Source organism: Oncorhynchus mykiss, chromosome 8 (assembly GCF_057628025.1).
Source record: "Oncorhynchus mykiss isolate SJ-2025 chromosome 8, ASM5762802v1, whole genome shotgun sequence".
Lineage (NCBI taxonomy): Eukaryota > Metazoa > Chordata > Actinopteri > Salmoniformes > Salmonidae > Oncorhynchus > Oncorhynchus mykiss.
The window spans coordinates 23,075,491-23,099,493 of NC_143029.1; the positions used below are offsets into that span (position 1 = coordinate 23,075,491).

Sequence of the window (24,003 nt, forward strand, 5' to 3'; positions counted from 1 at the left end):
ATCACATGTAAAATATATGAAATAATTAAATAAGATGATATTCAAATAAAAAATGTCATGACAAAGCTGTAAAACATTACCATCAACGTAGTGAATACCATTGGTTTTTAATATGAGGGTTTCAGCATGAAATATCCTTTATATTATATTAAATATTATATTATTTTACACACTTATTTATTTTATTTTACTACTTTGTTGTCCATGTTTTTTAATCAAATGATGAAAAAAGTCAATAGTTGGAAGAGTTGCAACTATGGACTTGCCATTGTCGGTTAGATGTTTTTTTTCATTAGTCAGTCAATTTTCTCTTGAACCATATGTTGTATCTACTAGAAACTCATGGACAATATGGACACAGATGTAAAAACATATACTATATATAAATATTTTTTTAATGATTCAAGTATAAATTACCAAAGTTACGATAGATTGCCATAGATTCTCTCTTAATTACCAAAATTACTGAAGATTCCGGTAACTTTGCAACCCTAGTCACACTATTATCATTATTAGATGTGCAACATTACCCTCTAGTGGATATAATCAACATCACAACAACACCAAGGTCAGAAGTGAACTATGAGGTCATTTTGCAGTGCTTTTCATGAGGTGTAATCATTACATCCAAAATACCCTCAGCCCCAAGTAGCTTCCATAGGCATCCCCCCCCCATAAATGTATTAGATTTAGGTTTGCCAGTGATATTGTATCATGTCTGTTTTTCAGGTTTGTACTGCATCAGTCGCTTGATATATGAGAAAAAGTGATGATGAAAGCATTAGGGTCAATAGTGGGCCTTGCCTTGCTCCTGGTCTCTGCTCAGTGTCTACTGCCTCCATCCAAGGACGATCTAAGCCGTAAGTCATCTGAGAACAAAACATTTTTTAAATACCGGTAAATTGTATGATGCGGGATGTTCTGTCCATTGGAGTCATTTGGAGATTTATTTTTAAGCAACGATTCTTATTGGCAGAGATTTCCCTCCTCGGAATGAAGTACCTGGACAAGCAGATAGAAAATGCTATCAGTGGGGTGAAGGAGATGAAGACAGTGATGGAGAGGTCTGGAGAGGACCATGAGAAGTTCCTGAGTGCCCTGGAGAAAACTTCACAGCAAAAAGAGGTACAGTGTATTTGAGCATCATACTGTACATGTTGAGCTTTGGTCACTATATTGGCCCCCCCAAAAAATCAGTGATCAACTTGTACATTTTGTATGCAATTCATCACCTTATACAGTTTCCTGGGTGATTACAGTAGTTCCCAGCCACTGACCCTGTTTCTGTGCTTGTTTGTCAGGATGCTCTGAAGGCAGCTCAGGAGATGGAGACGAAGCTGAGTGAGGAGCAGGAGGTGTGTAACGGCACCATGCAGTCTCTGTGGGAGGAGTGCAAGCCCTGCCTGAAGAACACCTGCATCAAGTACTACTCCAGGACCTGCAGCAGTGGCGCTGGACTAGTCGGCAGACAGGTATCGCCTCAACTACACAGAACTATCATCAATCAATCTCCACATTGGTTTGCAATTGTAACTCAAATATGTTTTGTGAGAAATACTTACACAGGGGTGTGCAGTACAAAAGCACATGATCAATGTGCTTAACTATTGTTATACAATCCTTCCAAATAAAATAGGTTACTGTTGTACTAGCTGCTTTCTCCTGTTTTCTCTCAGCTGGAAGAGGTTCTGAACAGGACCTCTCCATTCTCCATCTGGATCAACGGGGAGAACATGGATGTTCTGGAGCGAGAGGACCAGGAGCAGAGCTGGAGGTTCCAGAATCTGGAGGAGCGTTACTCCAACGTGGCCGATGGGGTGGACAGCATCTTCACTGACAGCATGAGGGTGTTTGACCACATGCGCTCCCTCAACCCTCCCATGTTCCCCAGCCCCTACCGCATGCCCAGCATCTGGGGTCAGGGTGAGAGGGCCAATGAGAGAGCAAAGGCGGGCGAGGTGCATTCCCGTGTGGTCAGGTCCCCTCTGAAGGACCCAGACTTCCATGGGTTCCACAACATGTTCGCTCCCATGATGGACATGGCCTGGAATATCTTTGGCTCCATGGGGCCTTTCATGGATGCAGATGCTAACTTTGACATCAACCCCTCAGAGGGTATGCCTCAGTCCTAATTAAACAACTGTTATTAGACCATAATATGATGTGAAGAGTCACATAAAATTACCTTTGGGTCTTTTTTTCCACAGAGGGGAGTGTGAATGAGGATGTTGTTGTGACAAAGCCTTCCGGTATGACCTGCAGAGAGATACGTCGCAATTCTGCTGGCTGCATTAAACTGCGAGGAGAGTGTGAAAAATGTGTAGCGATCCAGGATATTGGTAAAGCCCTTCAGATTTGTCTTTTCTCTTTTGCAACATTCACATAACCCAAGTGCTTCATAACTCAGAGGTCAGAACAGGTCTGAACAAAAGCAAGCAGGATTATCCTTGGCACTGACATCACAGGGAGTAGCATTCATCATGCAACATGCACTGGCTTGTACACCTACATTTTCAAGTCTCTATGATACCACAAAGCCATGCCTTGGCTGAATCAAGTATAATAAGTTGCTATTACATCACACCAGAAGTTGCTGACATAGGGCTGAAGGGACAACAGCAACCCTGTTGACTATATAGTTGTGTATTATATGAATTGATGTTCTCTCGTCCAGACTGCTCTGGGAAGAAGCCTCTGACTGGTCCTCTGAAGGAGGAGCTGGAGCAGGCCCTGGCCATGGCTGAGAAGTTCACCCAGGAGTACAACAAGCAGCTGAGGAGGTTTGAGGAGAAGATGTCTAACACATCCAGCCTGCTGGACCTGTTCAGCAAGCAGTTTGGCTGGGTGTCTGCCCTGGCCAACAATACCGACACCAAGGATGGAATCTTCAAGATTGAAACAGTGAGACTCCATAGTCTGCATGGGGTTTCTTTTACTAAAGTATTTCTTTTTATCATGGTCTTATGAATAGACGTACAGTTGAAGTCTGAAGTTTACATACACCTTAGCCAAATACATTTAAACTCAGTTTTTCACAATTCCTGACATTTAATCCTAGTAAAAATTCCCTGTCTTAGGTCAGTTACAATCACCACTTTATTTTAAGAATGTGAAATGTCAGAATAATAATAGAGATAATGATTTATTTCAGCTTTCATTTCTTTCATCACATTTCCAGTGGGTCAGAAGTTTACATATACTCAATTAGTATTTGGTAGCATTGCCTTTAAATTGTTTAACTTGGGTCAAACGTTTTGGGTAGCCTTCCACAATCTTCCCACAATAAGTTGGGTGAATTTTGGCCCATTCCTCCTGACAGAGCTGGTGTAACAGAGTTAGGTTTGTAGGCCTCTTTGCTCACACACGCTTTTTCAGTTCTGCCCACACATTTTCTATAGGATTGAGGTCAGGGCTTTGTGATGGCCACTCCAATACCTTGACTATGTTGTCCTTAAGCCATTTTGCCACAACTTTGGAAGTATGCATAGTCACTGTCCATTTGGAAGACCCATAGATGATGCCATCTATTTTGTGAAGTGCACCAGTCTCTCCTGCAGCAAAGCACCCCCACAACATGATGCTGCCACCCCCGTGCTTCACGGTTGGGATGATGTTCTTCGGCTTGCACGCCTCCCCCTTTTTCCTCCAAACATAACGATGGTCATTATAGCCAAACAGTTCTATTTTTGTTTCATCAGACCACAGGACATCTCCCCAAAAAGTACGATCTTTGTTCCCATGTGCAGCTGCAAACCATAGTCGCTTTTTCATGGTGGATTTGAAGCAGTGGCTTCTTCCTTGCTGAGTGGCCTTTCAGGTTATGTCGATATAGGACTCGTTTTACAGTGGATATAGATACTTTTGTACCCGTTTCCTCCAGCATCTTCACAAGGTCCTTTACTGTTGTTCTGGGATTGATTTGCACTTTCGCACCAAAGTATGTTCATCTCTAGGAGACAGAACGCGTCTCCTTCCTGAGCAGTATGACGGCTGTGCGGTCCCATGGTGTTAATACTTGCATACTATTGTTTGTACAGAGGTACCTTCAGGTGTTTGGAAATTGCTCCCATGGATGAACCAGACTTGTGGAGGTCTGCAAGTTATTTTCTGAGGTCTTGGCTGATTTCTTTAGATTTTCCCATGTCGTCAATCGAAGAGGCACTGAGTTTGAAGGTAGGCTTGAAATACATCCACAGGTACACCTCCAATTGACTCAAATAATGTCAATTAGCCTATCAGAAGCTTCTAAAGCCATGACATAATGTTCTGGAATTTTCAAGCTGTTTAAAGGCACAGTCAACTTAGTGTATGTAAACTTCTGACCCGGAATTGTGATACAGTGAATTAGAAGTGAAATAATCTGTCTAAATAATTGTTGGAAAAATGACTTGTGTCATGCACAAAGTAGATGTCCTAATCGACTTGCCAAAACCATAGTTTGTTAACAAGAAATTTGTGGAGTGGTTGAAAAACGAGTTCTATTTACTCCAACCTAAGTGTATGTAAACTTCCCACTTCAACTGTATGTTGAAATGTCTTGATCTCCTCCAAGGTCATGTCCAAGGACACGGAGGACCCTGAGAAACCAGGGGACACCAACGTGTCTGTGCAGCTGTTTAACACCCCTGCCATGACCTTCAGTGTGCCTGGAGACATTACCTGGAACGACCCGAAGTTCTCAGAGGTGGTGGCACAAGAGGCCCTTGACCGCTACAAACAGACAACAGTGTGAGTTCTGCTCTATTACTGGACAAATAATATTGCAAATCAAACCAGGCTTTATTTATTATTGTTCAACTGCACCATGTGACAATGACAAGAAATGTATTTTAACTTACGTTATTCCCTTCCCAGAGTGGTGAAGTAAACATCTGGAGGGCACCAATGTTCAGGACAATTTCACAAGTCAACTATAAGAGAAGAGAATAGAAGTGAAAGCTACGTCCTCATCATTGTTGATATTACAAGTTATTGTATTCCTATATGTTCTGTGTAACTAGAGTTCATCCTGCTATAAAAAACCTAACTAGAAATGGTGCACCAAGTCCTGTTGGCTTGAGGAGAAAGAAGAATATAGTACTAATGTTACCCTTTGAGTAAAACTGATCCTTGTTTCAAGTGAATTGCAACTTTTTATTTTGTACTTTGTCCTCGTCTGTCTGCATCATTTCCAATCCCCCCTATTTTTTTTGTGAATATATATACTGGGGCAAAAAAAGTATTTAGTCAGCCACCAATTGTGCAAGTTCTCCCACTTAAAAAAGATGAGAGAGGCCTGTAAATTTTCATCATAGGTACACTTCAACTATGTCAGACAAAATGAGAAGAAAAAAAATCCAGAAAATCACATTGTAGGATTTTTAATGAATTTGCAAATTATGGTGGAAAATAAGTATTTGGTCAATAACCAAAGTTTATCTCAATACTTTGTTATATACCCTTTGTTGGCAATGACAGAGGTCAAACGTTTTCTGTAAGTCTTCAAGGTTTTCACACAATATTGCTGGTATTTTGGCCCATTCCTCCATGCAGATCTCCTCTAGAGCAGTGATGTTTTGGGGCTGTTGCTGGGCAACACGGACTTTCAACTCCCTCCAAAGATTTTCTGAGGGTTGAGATCTGGAGACTGGCTAGGCCACTCCAAGACCTTGAAATGCTTCTTATGAAGCCACTCCTTCGTTGCCCAGGCGGTGTGTTTGGGATCATTGTCAAGCTGAAAGACCCAGCCATGTTTCATCTTCAATGCCCTTGCTGATGGAAGGAGGTTTTCACTCAAAATCTCACGATACATGGCCCCATTAATTCTTTCCTTTACACGGATCAGTCGTCCTGGTCCATTTGCAGAAAAACAGCCCCAAAGCATTCTTTGTCCTCCAAACACGACGAGTTGAGTTTTTACCAAAAAGTTATATTTTGGTTTCATCTGACCATATGACATTCTCCCAATCTTCTTCTGGATCATCCAAATGCTCTCTAGCAAACTTCAGACGGGGCTGGACATGTACTGGCTTAAGCAGGGGGACACGTCTGGCACTGCAGGATTTGAGTCCCTGGCGGCGTAGTGTGTTACTGATGGTAGGCTTTGTTACTTTGGTCCCAGCTCTCTGCAGGTCATTCACTAGGTCCCCCTGTGTGGTTCTGGGATTTTTGCTCACCGTTCTTGTGATCATTTTGACCCCACGTGGTGAGATCTTGCGTGGAGCCCCAGATCGAGGGAGATTATCAGTGGTCTTGTATGTCTTCCATTTCCTAATAATTGCACCCAGTTGATTTCTTCAAACCAAGCTGCTTACCTATTGCAGATTCAGTCTTCCCAGCCTGGTGCAGGTCTACAATTTTGCCAGAAATCTTGCTTGTTTGTAGGTGACCAAATACTTATTGTCCACCATAATTTGCAAATAAATTCATTAAAAATCCTATAATGTGATTTTTTCTTCTAGTAAGTCCTATTTTTTTTCTTCTCATTTTGTCTGTCATAGTTGAAGTGTACCTATGATGAAAATTTGCACAATCGGTGGCTGACTAAATACTTTTTTGCCCCACTGTGTATACACACACAGTACTCGTCAAAGGACACGCCTACTCCTTCCAGTTTTTCTCTCTCCTTTTGTGAAGACATCAAAACTATGATACAACACAAAGGGAATCATGTAGTAACAACAAAAAAAGAGTTAAATCAAAATATATTTTATATTTGAGATTCTTCAAAGTAGCCACCCTTTGCCTTGACATATTTTCCCCTAACCCTACCACCTCTCTCCTAATTTGAGTAAACGAATGGACACCACTTAGGCGTCTACTTCCAGCTTATACACTACATACCTTTTGCTTGAGAAATGTTACACCTGGGGAGAAGTTAACTTGTATGTCAGACTGGAATGCATAAATTGATAGTGTTAAAAATGTAGCAATATACACATTTGTAAGTTCTTCCTTGAGTCAAATGAGCAATAAAATAAATTAGACCTGGTAAAAAGGCAGTTAAAATATTGTGCAGTTTTTATTTTGTGTAAAAATCACACAGCTGCTAGTTCATTCTGCAGAGATACATCCATGCAGTTAAACATCTATGATCACACAGCCATAATATAAGCAATTAAATAGAATATTTGCTGTTAGTCAGCAATTAATGCAAATGTACATATGAGATCAAAAGGTGTGTATCATATACAATGTACAACATACCCCTTATACAGTACATCAACCTGAACAGCAGGGAAAAGAAGGCTCAACTTGGTTCAATACAGGGAGAATAGATTACAGTGGAAACCTGAACGCCAGGAGTAAGGCTTTTGAAGACAGGTTAAGAAATTAAGAAAACACAAGAAGTTCCAGAAAAACAAAAAGACAGTTATACAAGGTGTAGATACCAACACAAATGTCAGACTAGGTAAGATACCGTATACAGGTAGAAATCAAGTGGTTTGTATTTAAGCACTGTCTTCATTCTAGATAAGAGCATGAACAACATGCGGGGGGTGGACAAAAACAAAAAACAGGGGAAAAGTGCAGTCGTTTCATTCTGGTCTCGCTTCCATAGTTGGTTATCATATCTCACAGGGAACCTTGTGTTTGGGGCAGGACTGATTCAATTTATGTACCGTAAGAGGCACAGGCAGCGTCAGCATGAGCAACTACAGAGCCAGGAGCAAAGACAAAAAGGTGGTCTGTCATCTGGGGGTCAATCACTTCACATAGTAACACAGCTCATTTTGTTACAGATTAAATTGCAGAAGACTAGTGGAAGAAAAAAATATACATACACACTCATTTCAACATGCCGTTTATGTAACCATTGCGTGCCCAAATAAATCCAAACACACACCATACATACAGCACACATGTATACAGAGACGCACATGGACAGAATAGCCCTCCGCGTAGCAGGATGCTGTAATAAACTGGAACATGAATTCATTCCTGTCACATGATCAGTCCAAAGCACTCCAGGATAGAGTCATCTCCTGTAGACTCCTCACAATGCCTTCACTGGCATGATTATCTGTCCTCGACAGGTCCCAGGAGACCAGGCCCACACACAGCACAGGCAGACCCCAGAGTGCTCCTCTACTGGACACTTGTCATCATGGGGAAGAATGAGGGAGGGAACTCAGCCTTCAATACCCCATGACTCAAGTTCCAGTTCAGTGCCTGTCAGTCTGGCCCCGGGGCCTGTGATATAGTATAAGGAATTGACGTCCAGAATAATCTTTGCTATTTCTTTGATAAATAAAAGTGCCAATATTTGTAACATTCCTATCCCAGCCCCTTTGGAAAGACTGTTCTGTCTGATGAGGGCGAGTCAGGGTGTGTTGTTGCAAACCGACCGTCAGTCCGACCGACAGGCGGTCAAGTCCGTCAGTCAGCCCGTCAGTCAGTCAGACCGACCGACCGTCCGTCCATCCGACAGACAGACCGTCCGACAGACAGACCATCAGGCAGACCGTCCGACAGACAGACGGTCGGTCAGTCCATCTGGTTCCCACAGAAGAGACAGCAGAATGCAGAGGGAATGGACAGCGGAGATAACATGTGCATCACACAAAAGGCCCCTTCAGGTCTCTCCTATCTTCTCTCATGGACTTGTCCTCCTCACACACACAGGTTACAAATGGGAAAATGGTCTGAGCTGTTCCAGTTGAACCTCCAAAGATATCCTCTCTTCTAGTAAGTCCTATGAATTAAAAACAACAAGATAAACAATCCTCAAACGAGGACTAAAGTTTAACCTTGTTAAAGGCTTGGATTTTGTGAAGATAACATTTTCCAAAATAAGCATCAGGTTCATTTTAGTAACAGAATAGCTAGCTAGCATGCATGTATTATTGTAATCACTCCTATACCTTTAGCTGTTGCTGTAATTCACTGTTGAGTCTGGCCAAAACTGTGTTGGTTTCCTTGTTTCTTCTGATAGAGGCTTGAATTGCTTTTTTATCCTTACCAACAGACCTGCAAAAAGTATTCAAGAGAGTTTTAAGTTCGTTACTGATGTTAACTACGGAATCTAATGTATAATCAACAACCACAGACCAGTCACTATTCAGATTTACTATGTGCCCGATGTCACAAGAAGGCCAAAAAGATCATCAAGGACAACAACCTCCCGAGCCACTGCCTGTTCACCCTGCTATCATCCAGAAGGCGAGGTCAGTACAGGTGCATCAAAGCAGGGACCAAGAGACTGAAAAACAGCTTCTATCTCAAGGCCATCAGACTGTTAAACAGCCACCACTAACATTGAGTGGCTGCTGCCAACATACTGACTCAACTCCAGCCACTTTAATAATGTAAAAATTGATGAAAAATGTATCACTAGCCACTTTAAACAATGCCACTTCATATGTTTACACACCCTACATTACTCATCTCATATGTATATACTGTACTCTATACCATCTACTGCATCTTGCCTATGCCCTTCTATACCATCACTCATTCATATATATCTTTATGTACATATTCTTATTCATTCCTTTACACTTGTGTGCATAAGGTAATTGTTGTGAAATTGTTAGGTTAGATTACTAGTTGGATATTACTGCATTGTCGGAACTAGAAGCACAAGCATTTCGCTACACTTGCATTACCGTCTGCTAACCATGTGTATGTGACAAATAACATTTGATTTGAGATTCCTTTGAAACCCCTGTTCCTACCTGGGAATGGATGGCAGTGTAGCTAGAACAGTGGCTATGACGTTAGACTTCGGGGGGAGGGCTTCATCCTGGAGTTCGTCCTCGGATTTCAGTCTCCGGCGGACAGGTTTGGGTGGGGGGGCCATGATGGACCCTTTGGCCTGACAGGAAAAAAACAAACCCGCTGTCTAAATCATCTGAACAAATGAGGACATTTAGGCCCCCAGTATTGGCATCATGGTCTCAGTAAGTCCACTACTTACAGAGTTCACAGTAGCTGCAGCTCTCTCTTCCTGGTTGTCAATCTTCACAGTTCTCAAAGGCCCAGCCCCTTCTGTAGACTTCTCTACCTGTGAACAGAGCACACACAGTCTCAGTCTGTTTTCTTATAACAGAGCACAGCTGATAGAACATGTTCTGTATTATACTGTATGTCTGACTCACTGGCAGACTCTCTGGGTGCTTCTCCCCGTCGTCACTGGGCTGATCTGAGGCAGCGAACGCCTGGAACTGACTGAAGTCAGCGAAGTTGGGCTGCTCTGGGATCTGCTGGGGCGAGGTAGTGGAGTGAGCTGCCAGGCCCTCATCCGAGCGATGCCCACTATGAGGACCAGAGGTCTGGGGACAAAGGGGATAAACAGTGTTCAGACTTAACACTGCACGTTGAAAACTGAACACAACCTTTAACTGGAGAGTACATGGTCAATGACTGTAATCTGTGTAGAGTGAATAGAGCGTATGGACAAGAAAAGACAAAGGGAAGAGATTTCAGCATTTCAATGTGTATATTTCCTATAAAAAAAGACTACCCAGAGGTGGCAACATCTCTTCTGCTATGAGATTGACTTTCTTCTGTCTGTATTGGCTTTCTACCTGTGTGGGTAGCGGCCTAGGAGGTATGGCTGGAGGACAGGCCACGACTCCGGATTGCTGTGGCCCTGTGGGGTGAGCGGCAAAGTTTCTGTTCATGTCTAGCGAGGAGGAGCGGGAGTGGGAGGCGTTGGGCCTGGGAGGGGGTGGTGGGGGGGCAGCCGCCACCTTTAGACCTTCAGGAGAGGTCCCAGAATTAGACCTACAACCCAGACAACACGGCTAGTGAGCTTACTGTTCAAAAGCGCTTCAATAAACAAAGCATCTATTATCTCTAGACATTGAGACTAACTTACCTTTGTCTTGTTACAACACTTGTAATTGGGTCTTGATCTGAAGTATATGAATCTGAACTGCTATAACCATCACCTTTAGTAAAGAACATTAGTATTCTGTTTAACCAATCCTCAAGGAAATGCCATATAATTATGGTCACATGACATTTTCTACAATAGATTTACCTACAAACTGCAATAGTCCTAGGTTCTTTATGATAATGGAACATCCCTTGACACTTACCAGAGTTAGCTGTTACAAACTTCATAGAGGTGGCAAGCTTGGTTTCTTCAGAAAGCTCAGGTGGTTTAGCCATCAGGGGACTGGTAGGATGTGTGTGGTCTGCAGGAATGAGAAAGAAAACAGTAAATTCCATCAACAGTATATATATATTTTTTTTTTAAACAGTTCTTAAAAGAAAAGGGTACAGTGCATCCCTTCACCACTCCCAGCCAAATATGTGAGAGTTGCTAGTTGATGGAGTCTCAAAAGTGAACACTGCTTTAGAGGACAGAGCTCAGTGTATGTTTAAGCGCTGTTATCATATGGGGAAACCATCTTACCACTTCCGGTTCTCTTCAGCTCCATCTCTTGCATATGGATCTTGCTTGGGGTCATGCGGATGGGAACAGGGTGGACAATAGCTGTATCCTGTAAGGACAAAGGTTTCTTGTTTGATCATTAGCTCACAATAATAATGCCTTAAGGAATCTATCCATTCCCTTTGACTGTAAAGAGAACTTTCATACTGTCAGAACAGTTTATAAGGTTAGAAAAGGCTTACAGTGGGGCAAAAAAAGTATTTAGTCAGCCACCAATTGTGCATGTTCTCCACTTAAAAAGATGAGGCCTGTAATTTTCATCATAGGTACACTTCAACTATGACAGACAAAATGAGAAAATGACGTTGTAGGATTTTTAATGAATTTATTTGCAAATTATGGTGGAAAATAAGTATTTGGTCACCTACAAACAAGCAAGATTTCTGTCGCTCACAGACCTGTAACTTCTTCTTTAAGAGGCTCCTCTGTCCTCCACTCGTTACCTGTATTAATGGCACCTGTTTGAACTTGTTATCAGTATAATAGACACCTCTCCACAACCTCAAACAGTCACACGCCAAACTCCACTATGGCCAAGACCAAAGAGCTGTCAAAGGACACCAGAAACAAAATTGTAGACCTGCACCAGGCTGGGAAGACTGAATCTGCAATAGGTAAGCAGCTTGGTTTGAAGAAATCAACTGGGAGCAATTATTAGGAAATGGAAGATATACAAGACCACTGATAATCTCCCTCGATCTGGGGCTCCACGCAAGATCTCACCCCGTGGGGTCAAAATGATCACAAGAACGGTGAGCAAAAATCCCAGAACCACACGGGGGTGAATGACCTAGTGAATGACCTGCAGAGAGCTGGGACCAAAGTAACAAAGCCTACCATCAGTAACACACTACGCCGCCAGGGACTCAAATCATGCAGTGCCAGATGTGTCCCCCTGCTTAAGCCAGTACATGTCCAGGCCCATCTGAAGTTTGCTAGAGAGCATTTGGATGATGTCATATGGTCAGATGAAACCAAAATATAACTTTTTGGTAAAAACTCAACTCGTCGTGTTTGGAGGACAAAGAATGCTTTGGGGCTGTTTTTCTGCAAATGGACCAGGACAACTGATCCGTGTAAAGGAAAGAATTAATGGGGCCATGTATCGTGAGATTTTGAGTGAAAACCTCCTTCCATCAGCAAGGGCATTGAAGATGAAACGTGGCTGGGTCTTTCAGCATGACAATGATCCCAAACACACCGCCTGGGCAACGAAGGAGTGGCTTCATAAGAAGCATTTCAAGGTCCTGGAGTGGCCTAGTCAGTCTCCAGATCTCAACCCTCATAGAAAATCTTTGGAGGGAGTTGAAAGTCCGTGTTGCCCAGCAACAGCCCCAAAACATCACTGCTCTAGAGGAGATCTGCATGGAGGAATGGGCCAAAATACCAGCAACAGTGTGTGAAAACCTTGTGAAGACTTACAGAAAACGTTTGACCTCTGTCATTGCCAACAAAGGGTATATAACAAAGTAGAGATAAACTTTTGTTATTGACCAAATACTTATTTTCCACCATAATTTGCAAATAAATTCATAAAAAATCCTACAATGTGATTTTCTGGATTTTTTTTTCTCATTTTGTCTGTCATAGTTGAAGTGTACCTATGATGAACATTATAGGCCTCTCGTCTTTTTAAGTGGGAGAACCTGCACAATTGGTGGCTGACTAAATACTTTTTTGCCCCACTGTATATGCGTGGCAATTATGCAGATTTAACAAACCAGAAGATATGGGAAAGATATTTCATACTGCTATAATTTATCAAATAAATAGCCCAGACATTGACTTGCCTAGTTAAATAAAGGTCAAAATAAATCAATATATTGTAGAACCCAATATCATATTTTTCATATGGGACAGAAAGTTGAGTATCCAATAAGCTAAGCAAGCAAAATCACATTGACACCTCCGCTGTGGCAGATTCAGCAGAATTAAGTACATGCACTCTAAGAGAGAGATCAAGGGGCCAAGGGTTAATATTATCATTAATACAGAAACAGGCAAACTAGGTGATTGACTTACAGGGTCAGCTGGTGCAATGTTAGAATCAAATTGGGTCAGAGTTTGTGAGCTGGAGGAGCGTTCACTAAAAGTCTCCCACTGCTAGAGACAAGAGCAGAAGTACATCAGCACCACAGGCATCTCAATGGATCGTCACACACAGGATGATTCCAGACCCAGTTACAAACCCCACTGCTCTCCCACAGGAGGGGTGATGAACTACATTTATCATCACATATCATCCATTAGTAATAGTGAGGAGGGGGTGGATATTGGCTAGAAACTGGTTAGTGATAACTAGATAAACAGAAATGGAGCAAACTGACTTTGGGACTGATAAGAATATCAACAATTGCAGCTTTCTGACAAAACATATACAGTATATAAATTAGTAAGTACTAAGTGGTGTTTCTCAGAAATGGAGAAGAAAGGTACTGAATCAGGAAAGTCCTGCAAGAGGATAGGTACTAACACCTCACAATGGAAAGGACCGTATTGATCATTTCATTGAGAAGTCATTTATAAAATGCTGGAAAGGTAAAAGTTCAATAATGTCCTTTTCTACAGTGATAACATGGGGTGGTGCTGTGTCCAACCTCGTTGCCCTGGTTGAGATCAGGCCAGGTCTGGTTGAGTGAGGGCATGGGGGACTTGTTTGGGGTCACCTCCACGGGGGAGCCCGAGTAGCCGACGTCAGGGGCCTGGTCTGGAACCTCTAGAACATGGAACATTTATACCATCAGGATGACTGTTCCATTCAATCACACTTATTTCTTTCCGTGTTTCATAAATCAACTGTCTGCAGCAGATGGTCCCCGGGGCAGATTTTGACAGATTCAGAATATGGAGCAGTAGGAGAGTACGAGCTATTACCTGCTGAGTCATCCAAGTCAATAAGCTTTGGCATAAGACTCTCTGGCAGCTTTTCGGGAAGGTCATAGCCATTTTTCCTAGCAACAACAAGATGAAATGCAGCACAGAACTCATCCAGTGTCAACGCCCCGTCTTTATCAAAATCCGAAAGCTCCCTGTAATGCAAAGAATGTGAGAATATTTATTTAAACCCACTCATGCATTGCAATCTGCTGGAATCCCTTGTGAATTCACCAACTGGTAGCCAAATTCATTAATTGAAGAGGAGTTACCGAAGGTTATATTTTCCATTCTTTGATATAGCTTCCTAGATTAAAACTGAAGCAGATATCTAATGATAACATATGAGCTATGGGGAACATCTCAACTAAAGCCAATAGCACACCTTCTAATAACTTACCAAATGTGGGACAGTTCAAGAATAGGTAGCTTTGATTTAGTGAAAAACTCTTTTGCGGCAGAACCTGTAATATAGACAAAGGGGAAAAGTCAGTTAGTGATAGGCCAATCATTGTAGTGTAACAGCCAGAGTCCCTGTAACCTTTAAATGGGAACAAGTGTAAAAGGTGGTCTCAAACTAGGGTTGCAAAATGTCCTTAAATTCCCTGGTTTGTCAGAAATCCTGGTTGAAGATTCCTGATGTTCTGCTCATTCCAAGAATCCTCCATCCAGGCTTAATGGAAAACCTGGACATTTTTGGAAAGTTACAACCCTATTCTAGACAAAGATCACTCTACTTACCAGGAATGAAACCGTTGAGGTCGGGCTGGATGGTCTTGAACTGATTGATGTAATACTGCCTCTGCTCGTCCGTGATTTTCCAGGGGTCGTCATAACCGCTACTGGACTGTCTTTGGATTTCATTGGCTGTAGTAATAGACGCAACCGTTCGTATGGAAGAGTTCTCCTAAAGGCAGCAAAGTGAAACATTTAGAGGAAAATAACAGATTGAAACAATCCTTTGGAAGAGCTGTGATAGTACTAATAGGTAATGAATACACAGACTGTGGGACGATGGGAAATAAACAGAAGAGTATCAGAAGAGGATTTGCAAGTGTTAACCCACTTACAATGAATCTTGCTCATTTGGACACAGAACTGTTCCTGATTTATTGTAGTGAAATATGTATTTTTATGAAGGGGAAACTGAAGCCATCAAAAAAGAGCATATAGTGAAGTAGGCTAGACAAGAAGTTAAGATAAAGCTCCATCTCTGCCTTTAAGTGAGAAAGATGACAGGTCCATGGAAGCATTTGCTGCACTACCTGGACCGGCGAGAGATGCATTGGTGGCATTTTGCTGGAGGAGGGGGGATAAGTATCTTTCAAACTGACCCAGCTTTCCTGAACGGGGGGAGGTGAGTGGGCAGACCACATCCCATCACCTACCACCACAGGTCCTATGGAGAGAGGATAGTTACACAGCCTCAGACAGTGCTATTAGATTACACAAAGATTGTTCTAGCAACAGTAGAGAGCATACTCAAGAACTGTTGAAGGACTGGACTACAGAGAGACAGTGCGGTGAAGAAGTATTTGCCCCATTTTTTGATTGTCTCTATTTTTTGCATATTTTTGATACTGAATGTCATCAGACCTTCAACCAAAACCTAATATTAGATAAAGAGAACCTGAGTTTACCAATAACAAAATGTATATTTGTTTTATTTAATAAAAGTTGTTCAACACCTAATTCCCTTGTGTGAAAATGTAATTGCCCCCTTAAACCCACAGATATCCCTGAGTGTAAGCATGAAGTGCTCATTTCAAGTCGTGCCACAACATCTCAATTGGGATTAGGTCCGGACTTTGACTAGGCTATTCCAAAACTTCAAATGTGTTGCTTTTTAACCATTTTCATGTTTATTTTAATTATTCATCTAGGCAAGTCAGTTAAGAACAAATTCTTATTTACAATGACGGCCTACCAAAAGGCCTCCTCCGGGGACAGGGGCTGGGATTAAAAATAAAAATATCTAAATATAGGACAAAACACACATCACGACAAGAGAGACAACACAACGCTACATAAAGAGATACCTAAGACAACAACATAGCAAGACAGCAACACAGAATGGTAGCAAAATAACATGGTAGCAGCACAAAACATGGTACAAACACTGGGCACAGACAACAGCACAAAGGGCAAGAAGGTAGAGGTGTGTTTTGGATCATTGTCTTGCTACATGACCCAGTTGTGCTTCAGCTTCAGACGGGTGGCCTGACATTCTCCTGTAGAATTACCTGATAGCAGAATTCATGGTTCCTTCTCTATTAAGTCAAGTCGTCTAGGTCCTGAGGCAGCAAAGCATCCCCAAACGATCAAACTACCACCACGCTTGACCGTTGGTATGAGGTTCTTACTGTGGAATGCAGGGTTTGGTTTTCAACTGACATAAAATGGGACCCATCTCATCCAAAAAGTTGACTCGTGTTTGCCAAAAAGCACCTGGATGATCATCAAGACTCTTGGAAGAGTGTTCTATGGACAGATGAGTCAAAAGTATAACTTTTTGGACGACTTTGCTCATGAAATAAGTACGTAATTTGTTATTTATTCACTCAGGTTCCCTTTATCTAATATTATGTGTTGGTTGAAGATCTAATAACATTTAGTACAAAAAAATATGCAAAAGTAGCTACAATTAGAAAAGGGGCAAATACTTTTTCACAGCATTGTATGACATCAACATCCTTGTCAGGAGACAAACCAGTTCTGTTTATTGGCTGAACCTCTCATTTATTTAAGACATGCAAAAGTTACAGGATGGTGAACGTCAAGACGCATTATTGGACATCTCCATCGCCAGATTGTCATCTTCGCAGAGGATACAGTTTGCAGAGTAGAGTGTGTACCTGATTGTACTTCTCTGAAAGGTGTCCAGACAGCACCTGCCACCACCACAGGAGGTCTCTCTACGTTCCCCCCGCTTGCCTGCCGTTTGTGCTTTCTCCAGGCATGAGGCGAGGTGGGAGGGGACTGGTGGGGAGATACCACTGGGGATGTGGTGTCGGGCTACAGAGGGGTAAATAACATTAGATAAAACGTATGTCTATCAAAGTTAGATCTGTCTCAGTTTCCTAAAAAAGAATAATACAAATTGGTTTGTATCAAATAAATGTTGATTTCCTTGCCTTTTCCAACATGTAGGCTATATCAAACTTTCACCACTATTGAAATACCAGCTCTTATTGAGCATGATATCTAAACTACTTCTCCAGGCGGGAAGAATTATTATGACTGACCTGTGGTTCTACTGTGGGCACACAGGGCTGGATGACCTCGTGGGCAGACACCTTCTTGACCTGCCCTCGGCCAGGGGGTCGTGGAATCACACCCTGGTAAGGCCCCTGGTTCTCCAAGTCGGGGTACATGGCTGTGTGTCTGGCCTCCTGCTCATTTTTGGCCACAACAAAGCGAGGCAGAGGCAAGTCCTTGACTGTGGATGAAAAACACTGCTAGATAACAGCACTACCTCAAATTCCCTCCAGCTAGTTGTCTTGACGAGTCAGTTGTTGTAGTCTAGCATGGCTTATCACAACAAAAGTGTTGATATTGAAAACCAGATCAAGTTAAGTATTACAAGATTGACAACGTGTGTGTGTATAATATATATCTCAAAGGTGCTTTACAAAGCTTGATGTAGTCATATAACAATTCTAGTTGTTTTTCTTTGTTTGAGTTAATGTGTGTGTTTTCATGTCTTTTTGTAGTTTGTCAGGGTAATTGCTTGTGTGTGGGAGTGATTCTTTTGTTAGTTTTTTCTTGGTTTGTTTGCTTTTGTGTGTCCACCAAACTGGGGTAGTGGGCTAAAAGGGTGGGGTGTTCTCGGGGAGGTGTGGAGGGTAGTCTGGGGGACCATGAACCTTTACCTCCCACTTTCCTATTGTGGTTTGAAAATAAATACCAAACACAGGACAAAAAAAAGGTGGTGGCTAAAAAAGACGGGGGAAAAAACCTGATGTTCATGTTCTGAAGGGCAACTTGGAGTCTTTTCCTCCAATCTCACTGGCCCAGCCGCCCGTTTGGGTTGTGCAATTTCCTGTTGACTTAAGTCTCTATTCTTCTCTTGTATCTTAACCCTACAGGGATGCCTTTATTTCCTGCAAATGCTCACCAATGCTCTATCTCTGAACCATCCATATATTTGCATCCTGTTGCTTATTAATAGACAGATATGAGACTTGGGTGAGCCTCCCAAGTGATGCACATATCCTCCATGTTTTGACAGTATACTACACATTTAAAAACAGCTCATCTCTAGGGAGCAAATTCAGTTCAATACCAAAACATACCTTATTTGTATTTTAGGCCCATGTGTTAGGGCTGTGACGATACCAGTATTGTGATATTTGGTCATTAATGATGTTTGTTTCCAACATTGTGTCTGTTTTCCTAAATAAGTTAAATCTGCTTTGTGTTTTGTTAAATTGCCACGATAATAACGAGTATCGCGATATTGGTATTGTCTCGGCCCTACTGTGTGTCCATTGATTCAAATGGGAAACCTAGTCAGTTGCACAACTGAATGCAACTAACCCAACCCCTCTGAATAGGCTAGGCTATCTGAGTAGGCTATCCTTATTCCATCTTTGAAGTTATGCAATCAGCTCTCCTGTTGCAACGTTTGAAGTCAAATAAATGCCATTGTATAGTCATGTGTTCTTTACTACTGTCCCTTCAATATCAGCAGGTTGATTTTAAATATAACCAGACCGAAGGCAAACAAAGATTTAAACATTGTCCGGTGCTATACCCTGCCTCATATTTTAGGGGTCCATTTCTAATAGTTGGAGAATTCTAGACATGTTTACTCACCAGAATTGAGGCTCTCTACCCGGAGAGGCAGTCCAGACTGGGCTACAGCGATGAGTTTCAGTGCAATGTAAAACTGGCTCCTTCCAAAATGGCCCAGGCGAGTGGCTCCACAGAGCTCTGTTATCTGAGACAACAAAATATTACCAACATCAGTCTGTAGTGATACAAACTCATTCTGTTAATGCACTACTGTTTTGTGCCAAAATGTTATAATGGGGAGAATGCTGCAGTCTCTCGCAGAGAAAGTTCCAAGGACATTGCTTCCTAACACAGGAAGACAGTTGTTGCTTTGCGTGCTTACTGAGAAATGTGACTTGTGTCTGCACAAAATGGTCTGTAATGTCTAAAAGGAACATGCACTATCTGAATATGGAGAGGTGTACGCCTTTAGCATTGCAGTGCTATAGGGTAAGACCAACGTTGGTAAAAAATGATGCTACCAGCCTAGGCCTAGTGAGTCAGCATCATTTCAATGTGAAATAGGCGGTCAAACTGACAGACCCAGGAAACATTTCACATCTCAGATTTATGGATCATGTATAAAGCCTATTCTTCAGTATACTAAACAACCATAGCAGAAACTATTAGTCTTGTGTTTCTGCAGGAGGAAGAAATCATGGCCCAAAAAAATAGCAAGTTAATTATGTACACCAGGACAAATGGCTTAGGAATTAGACTGAGCCGGTCAATAACTGACACTTCGAATGAAAGACAGCCCAGAAATCCTTCAACCGTGACAGTAATGTTGATGTCAGCCCAGAAATTGATAATAGCACGAATATACAAAGAAATAGGCAAGCTGAACAGAACTATGTTCAAGTAACTCAGTCTGTGCTACAACGCACATTCTACTGACTTTACATCTTGGATTTGATAAATCATTCAAATGAGCACTTTGACCTTTGGATAGGTCATTATCAACAAACCGTCACAATAAAGGTGCAGCACTTTCGATTTGCCTGCTGGGGGGAGGGGGGGGAAGGGATTGTAAAATAAATGTTAACTACTTGGTTGTAATATTATCACCTCTTGAAGAGCATAGAATGACATTTCTGATTATTCCATGCAAAACAATTTGCATATTCGGCTATAGCTAAATGTGCACCTCTTAAGGAAACGGAGCCTACCGTTATTCCTTAAGGTCCAAGGAACTTATTTTCTGAGTTAGACTGGCTCTTGCAGCCCAAACAACCAAATTCTCCATCTAAAACATGAATCGATTCTCAATTGTGATAAGTGTCTAGAAACATAAAGCCCTTTACTTTCATTTCAAATAAAAAATGCTAAATACTCACTAACCCTATAAAAAAGGTGGGTATTAATTTAACCTTTTCTTTATTATTTCTCGCTGATATTAAAAGATACCGTACCACAAGTGATGCATACTAATGTTCATCCCAAGCTTCTGGGTTCTTAACAAAACACCCCAGTACAGAAGAGGCCTTCATCCAATGAGTCTGATGTGTAGTGTAATGTCATGGAAATGAGAGTCATGATCAGGAGCTAATTTAGCTCTATCAGAGTTATACAACAAGTAACTGCATGTTAATCATGATCAGTAAACATCAATTGATCATGTAATTTCAGATATGTTAGGGTAGTTTCACAATATCTCTCAATATTGGCCACCATCAATTGGATATTTGAGTGATATAAAAGTGAACTAGACCTGTCAAGTATGAGTGGTTTAGGTTAATTTCCCATCCTTTGTGGGCTCTGCATGTCAAGCAGAAGGGATGTCTTTGCCGATGTACTGTTAGTTGATAATTTTTACCTGGTAAGCTACCGGTATAAACTTTGTACACTTGGCTAAACATAGTGGTAAGTAGAGGTAATGTACTTTTTTCTCCAATCAACGTAGGCCAACCTAGTGAAGTTGGCTATCATTATCACATTTTTAACATTGCTTTTAAGAGTGTTTAATCACTATTGGTGCTAACAGACATGATAGGCTTCATTGATTGATGGACCATGACAAATTGGCTAGCTAGCTAATAACATGTTTGACTACACATTTAGCTACATACCAAATTGATAGGCTACCCTCACTTATCTGAAAATACATGATCAATGGATGTTAACTGATCATGATTAAGCATGCAGTTAATTGCTGATTAACTTGGATGATAGAGCTAAACATTTGGAATAATCGGAAATGTGTATATCAAGAGGTGATGATAGTTATAACATTTATTTAACAATCCCTTGAAAAACGACACATAGCTGGGATCCTGAGTGGCACAGTGGTCTATGGCATTGCATCTCAGTGCTTGAGGCGTCACTACAGACATCCTGGTTCGAATCCAGGCTGTATCACAACTGGCCGTGATTGGGAGTCCCAAAGGGCAGACACAATTGGCCAAGTGTCATCTGGGTTTGGCCGGTGCAGGCAGTCATTGACCTGTCTAGTTAAAGGTACATACATACACATATTACACACACAATTGTCGTTAATAGCAAAAGGTGGGGGTCACATTACCCCCCAGCAGCCAAATCGATCGCTCTGCACAGATAACGACCTATATAATCAAGGTAATACAAATTAGATTGTGTCCGTTTAATATGGACAATATTATTGTAAACTTTGTATCCAGTCATCAACTGCACAAGGAAGGAAGTGGGCTATCGACTGTTAGGTAGCTAATAATTAAAATTGTAAGACTATCAAGCAGAAAGATAGCTAGAAGAACATTGGAAATAAATATGGTGCTGAAAGAACATGTCTATTAACATCAGTTTGCCCATGTAGATAATGTAATGCTAGCAACTTGCTAACTTCCTCTGGGTAGCATACTTGGTTAGCAGTTAGCAAAGTGAAAAGGGCTTTGCAACTGGCTAACGTTAGAAGGTGTCTTGTCACGTTCACCAGTCAACAAGCACGCCAGATACAATAAATCTCTATCACACTTCACATATTGATACATTAGCTAGCTTACCTGCAGGACAACCTCACTGGGTAGCTGGGCCGCCCGGAAAAGATCAAGAACTTTGCCGTTGGAAGCCACTTTCTTGGTGTTGTCCGTATCGCAATAAACGAACAAATCAGAGTAATACTTCTGCTCCACATCAGTTAACGTTAAACTTTCCATTATGGCATCAAAAGTACGCGATCAGCAGACTAATTTTGTTATCCTTGTGATAACTGGACTCAACAAGGCGAGAGGAGCGACGTTGCTGGTCAGCTTTGCTAGTTTCTCAGCTTAGCTAAATACTACTGTAACTAGCTAGCTATGGCAAGAAGGGTTTTCTTTTTTTATTTCACCTTCGTGAATGTCCTCAGAAACTAGCCTAGTAGCAATATTACGTGCCGACTAATTAGAACAATGACTTATTTCGGATAATTATGTATGAATTTATCAATCAATAAAATGTGAGTAAATAATGACTGACGTTGCTACCAACGTTAGCTAAACAAGCTAGCTATATGATATTAGCAGGTAGCTTAACTAACAACGTTAGCCTGAAGTCAGCAGTGCCAGTAGTCAACTTCCGAGAATGGAAGTCGCTATTGAACAGTAAATCAACCGGAATTCGAGTTCTTCCGGTTCTATTCCGTTACCGTATGTTGTTTCAATCAATTTAAAATCTTTCTTAATTATGTTAGAAGTAAAGTTTCAGGGTCTTTTGGCTCTTTCCTCCATCAGCCAGAGCCGCCATTCCTATACCCCGTGATGTCATCGTACAGACGGTGAGAGTCAGCGCGTGTCTGCAAAGCAGGGGACTAACCGTGTCCCGGATGAAGGATGTCAACCATAGAAATATAATGAATAGAACGGATCTCCCCATTCAATTCAATGGCCTTTTGTCATTTGACAAAGTCCGTCCTTAGCCCTCTCTTCCCCGTCCTCTCTCCTCCATAACCCGGAAACCGATAAGTGTTGTGGTCGAGGAGTTGTTCCAATTCGTTTGTAGGCAAACGGAAGACGGTCCTCCCCTCCTCGATAGCCTCCTTTTGGTGAGGAAGCAGAAGTGTATCCTTCTCAGAACAATTTAGAAATCTGCCACACCCCCTTTGAATCAGTTATTGTTTTATCGAAGGAATGCACGCAAACATGTGTTACTTATCATTTATTTAAAAAATGTCCTGCACAACTAGCTACATTTGTTTTAATCACTTTATACATCTATTTTGGGTTTTCACCCTCTAAACTTCATAAGTGTTGGAGAAGGAGAGTCTCATTTCATACAAGTACATTTTCGTCCACTTTCCCCTCTCCTGGCTGCCTCTCCTTTTCTCAATTGGTTTGCTTAATTCCTGCGTCCTTAATTCCTGCGTCCTCTCTCCAAGGTAATCGAGGCGAGGGAAAGTGGACGAAAAATTAGATTGCATTTGGATTACTGTTACAGTGCTATTTGGGTTATTAATTGGATTTGTTCGGACATTTCTTAATTTCTTTCTTTTTACATTGTGTGTATTGTTTTGTATTGCTATGTTTTACTACACTGTTGGAGCGAGAAACACAAACATTTCGCTGCACCTGCGATAATGTCTGCAAATCTGTGTAAGCTACAGGTAGGGTTCTGCTTTTCTTTTCTTAGTCAACATTGTTCTTTTTATTTGTGTTCTTGAACATAGCCATGTTTCTTTGTGTTCTGGAACGTAGCCCTGTCTTTCATTTTTGTTGATTGATTTCACCTGTCTTCGGTCTCATCAGTTCCCTATTTAGTTCAGTTCTTTCTGTTTGTATGATTGTGAGGTTTTGTTTGTTTTTGACCATTGCCTGCGACCATGATTCCTGCCTTTTGCATCAGACCGTGGCCCTCAGTTCACCTCATTTGTATGGAAATAATTCATGGAACACCTGGGGATCATGGTCAGTCTCCCCTCTGGGTACTGTCCTCAAGCTAATGGACAGGTGGAGCAGGTTAATTAGGAAGTGGGCAGGGTCCTGAGGTATTACTGTCAGGACCGGTGGGGGAGTGGGTGG

At 41.7% G+C, this 24,003-nt stretch overlaps 2 protein-coding genes across 5 annotated transcripts; one reads left to right on the forward strand and one right to left on the reverse strand.

Moving 5' to 3' along the window:
• Positions 1 to 729: 729 nt before the first annotated feature.
• On the forward strand, positions 730 to 5,323 carry LOC100136120 (clusterin-1; the record flags this gene model as incomplete). The annotated part of the gene is given in 9 exon segments (NM_001124418.1): positions 730 to 804; positions 806 to 860; positions 977 to 1,125; positions 1,302 to 1,472; positions 1,677 to 2,115; positions 2,208 to 2,339; positions 2,675 to 2,901; positions 4,553 to 4,728; positions 4,855 to 5,323. Coding segments are annotated over 9 exon segments (1,410 nt in total). The 3' UTR covers positions 4,868 to 5,323.
• A 1,658-nt stretch (positions 5,324 to 6,981) lies between these two features.
• LOC110529618 (ralBP1-associated Eps domain-containing protein 1) lies at positions 6,982 to 23,036 on the reverse strand. 4 transcript variants are annotated; one of them, XM_021611975.3, is made up of 19 exons: positions 22,012 to 23,036; positions 19,076 to 19,199; positions 17,503 to 17,696; positions 17,113 to 17,272; positions 15,592 to 15,656; positions 14,999 to 15,164; positions 14,658 to 14,721; positions 14,258 to 14,412; positions 13,981 to 14,099; positions 13,406 to 13,486; positions 11,345 to 11,432; positions 11,025 to 11,123; positions 10,802 to 10,874; positions 10,509 to 10,707; positions 10,080 to 10,253; positions 9,899 to 9,985; positions 9,657 to 9,796; positions 8,844 to 8,949; positions 6,982 to 8,674 (listed from the first exon to the last, which is right to left on the reverse strand). In XM_021611975.3, the coding sequence occupies exons 1-19, from the start codon at positions 22,162 to 22,164 to the stop codon at positions 8,606 to 8,608; spliced, it is 2,316 nt and encodes a 771-aa protein (XP_021467650.1). In that variant the 5' UTR covers positions 22,165 to 23,036; the 3' UTR covers positions 6,982 to 8,605. The 4 variants fall into 4 exon arrangements, with proteins under 4 accessions (XP_021467650.1, XP_021467649.1, XP_021467652.1 ...); XM_021611974.3 differs by having other exon boundaries at positions 15,523 to 15,656; XM_021611977.3 differs by lacking the exon at positions 13,406 to 13,486 and having other exon boundaries at positions 15,523 to 15,656; positions 22,012 to 23,035.
• Positions 23,037 to 24,003: the final 967 nt, after the last annotated feature.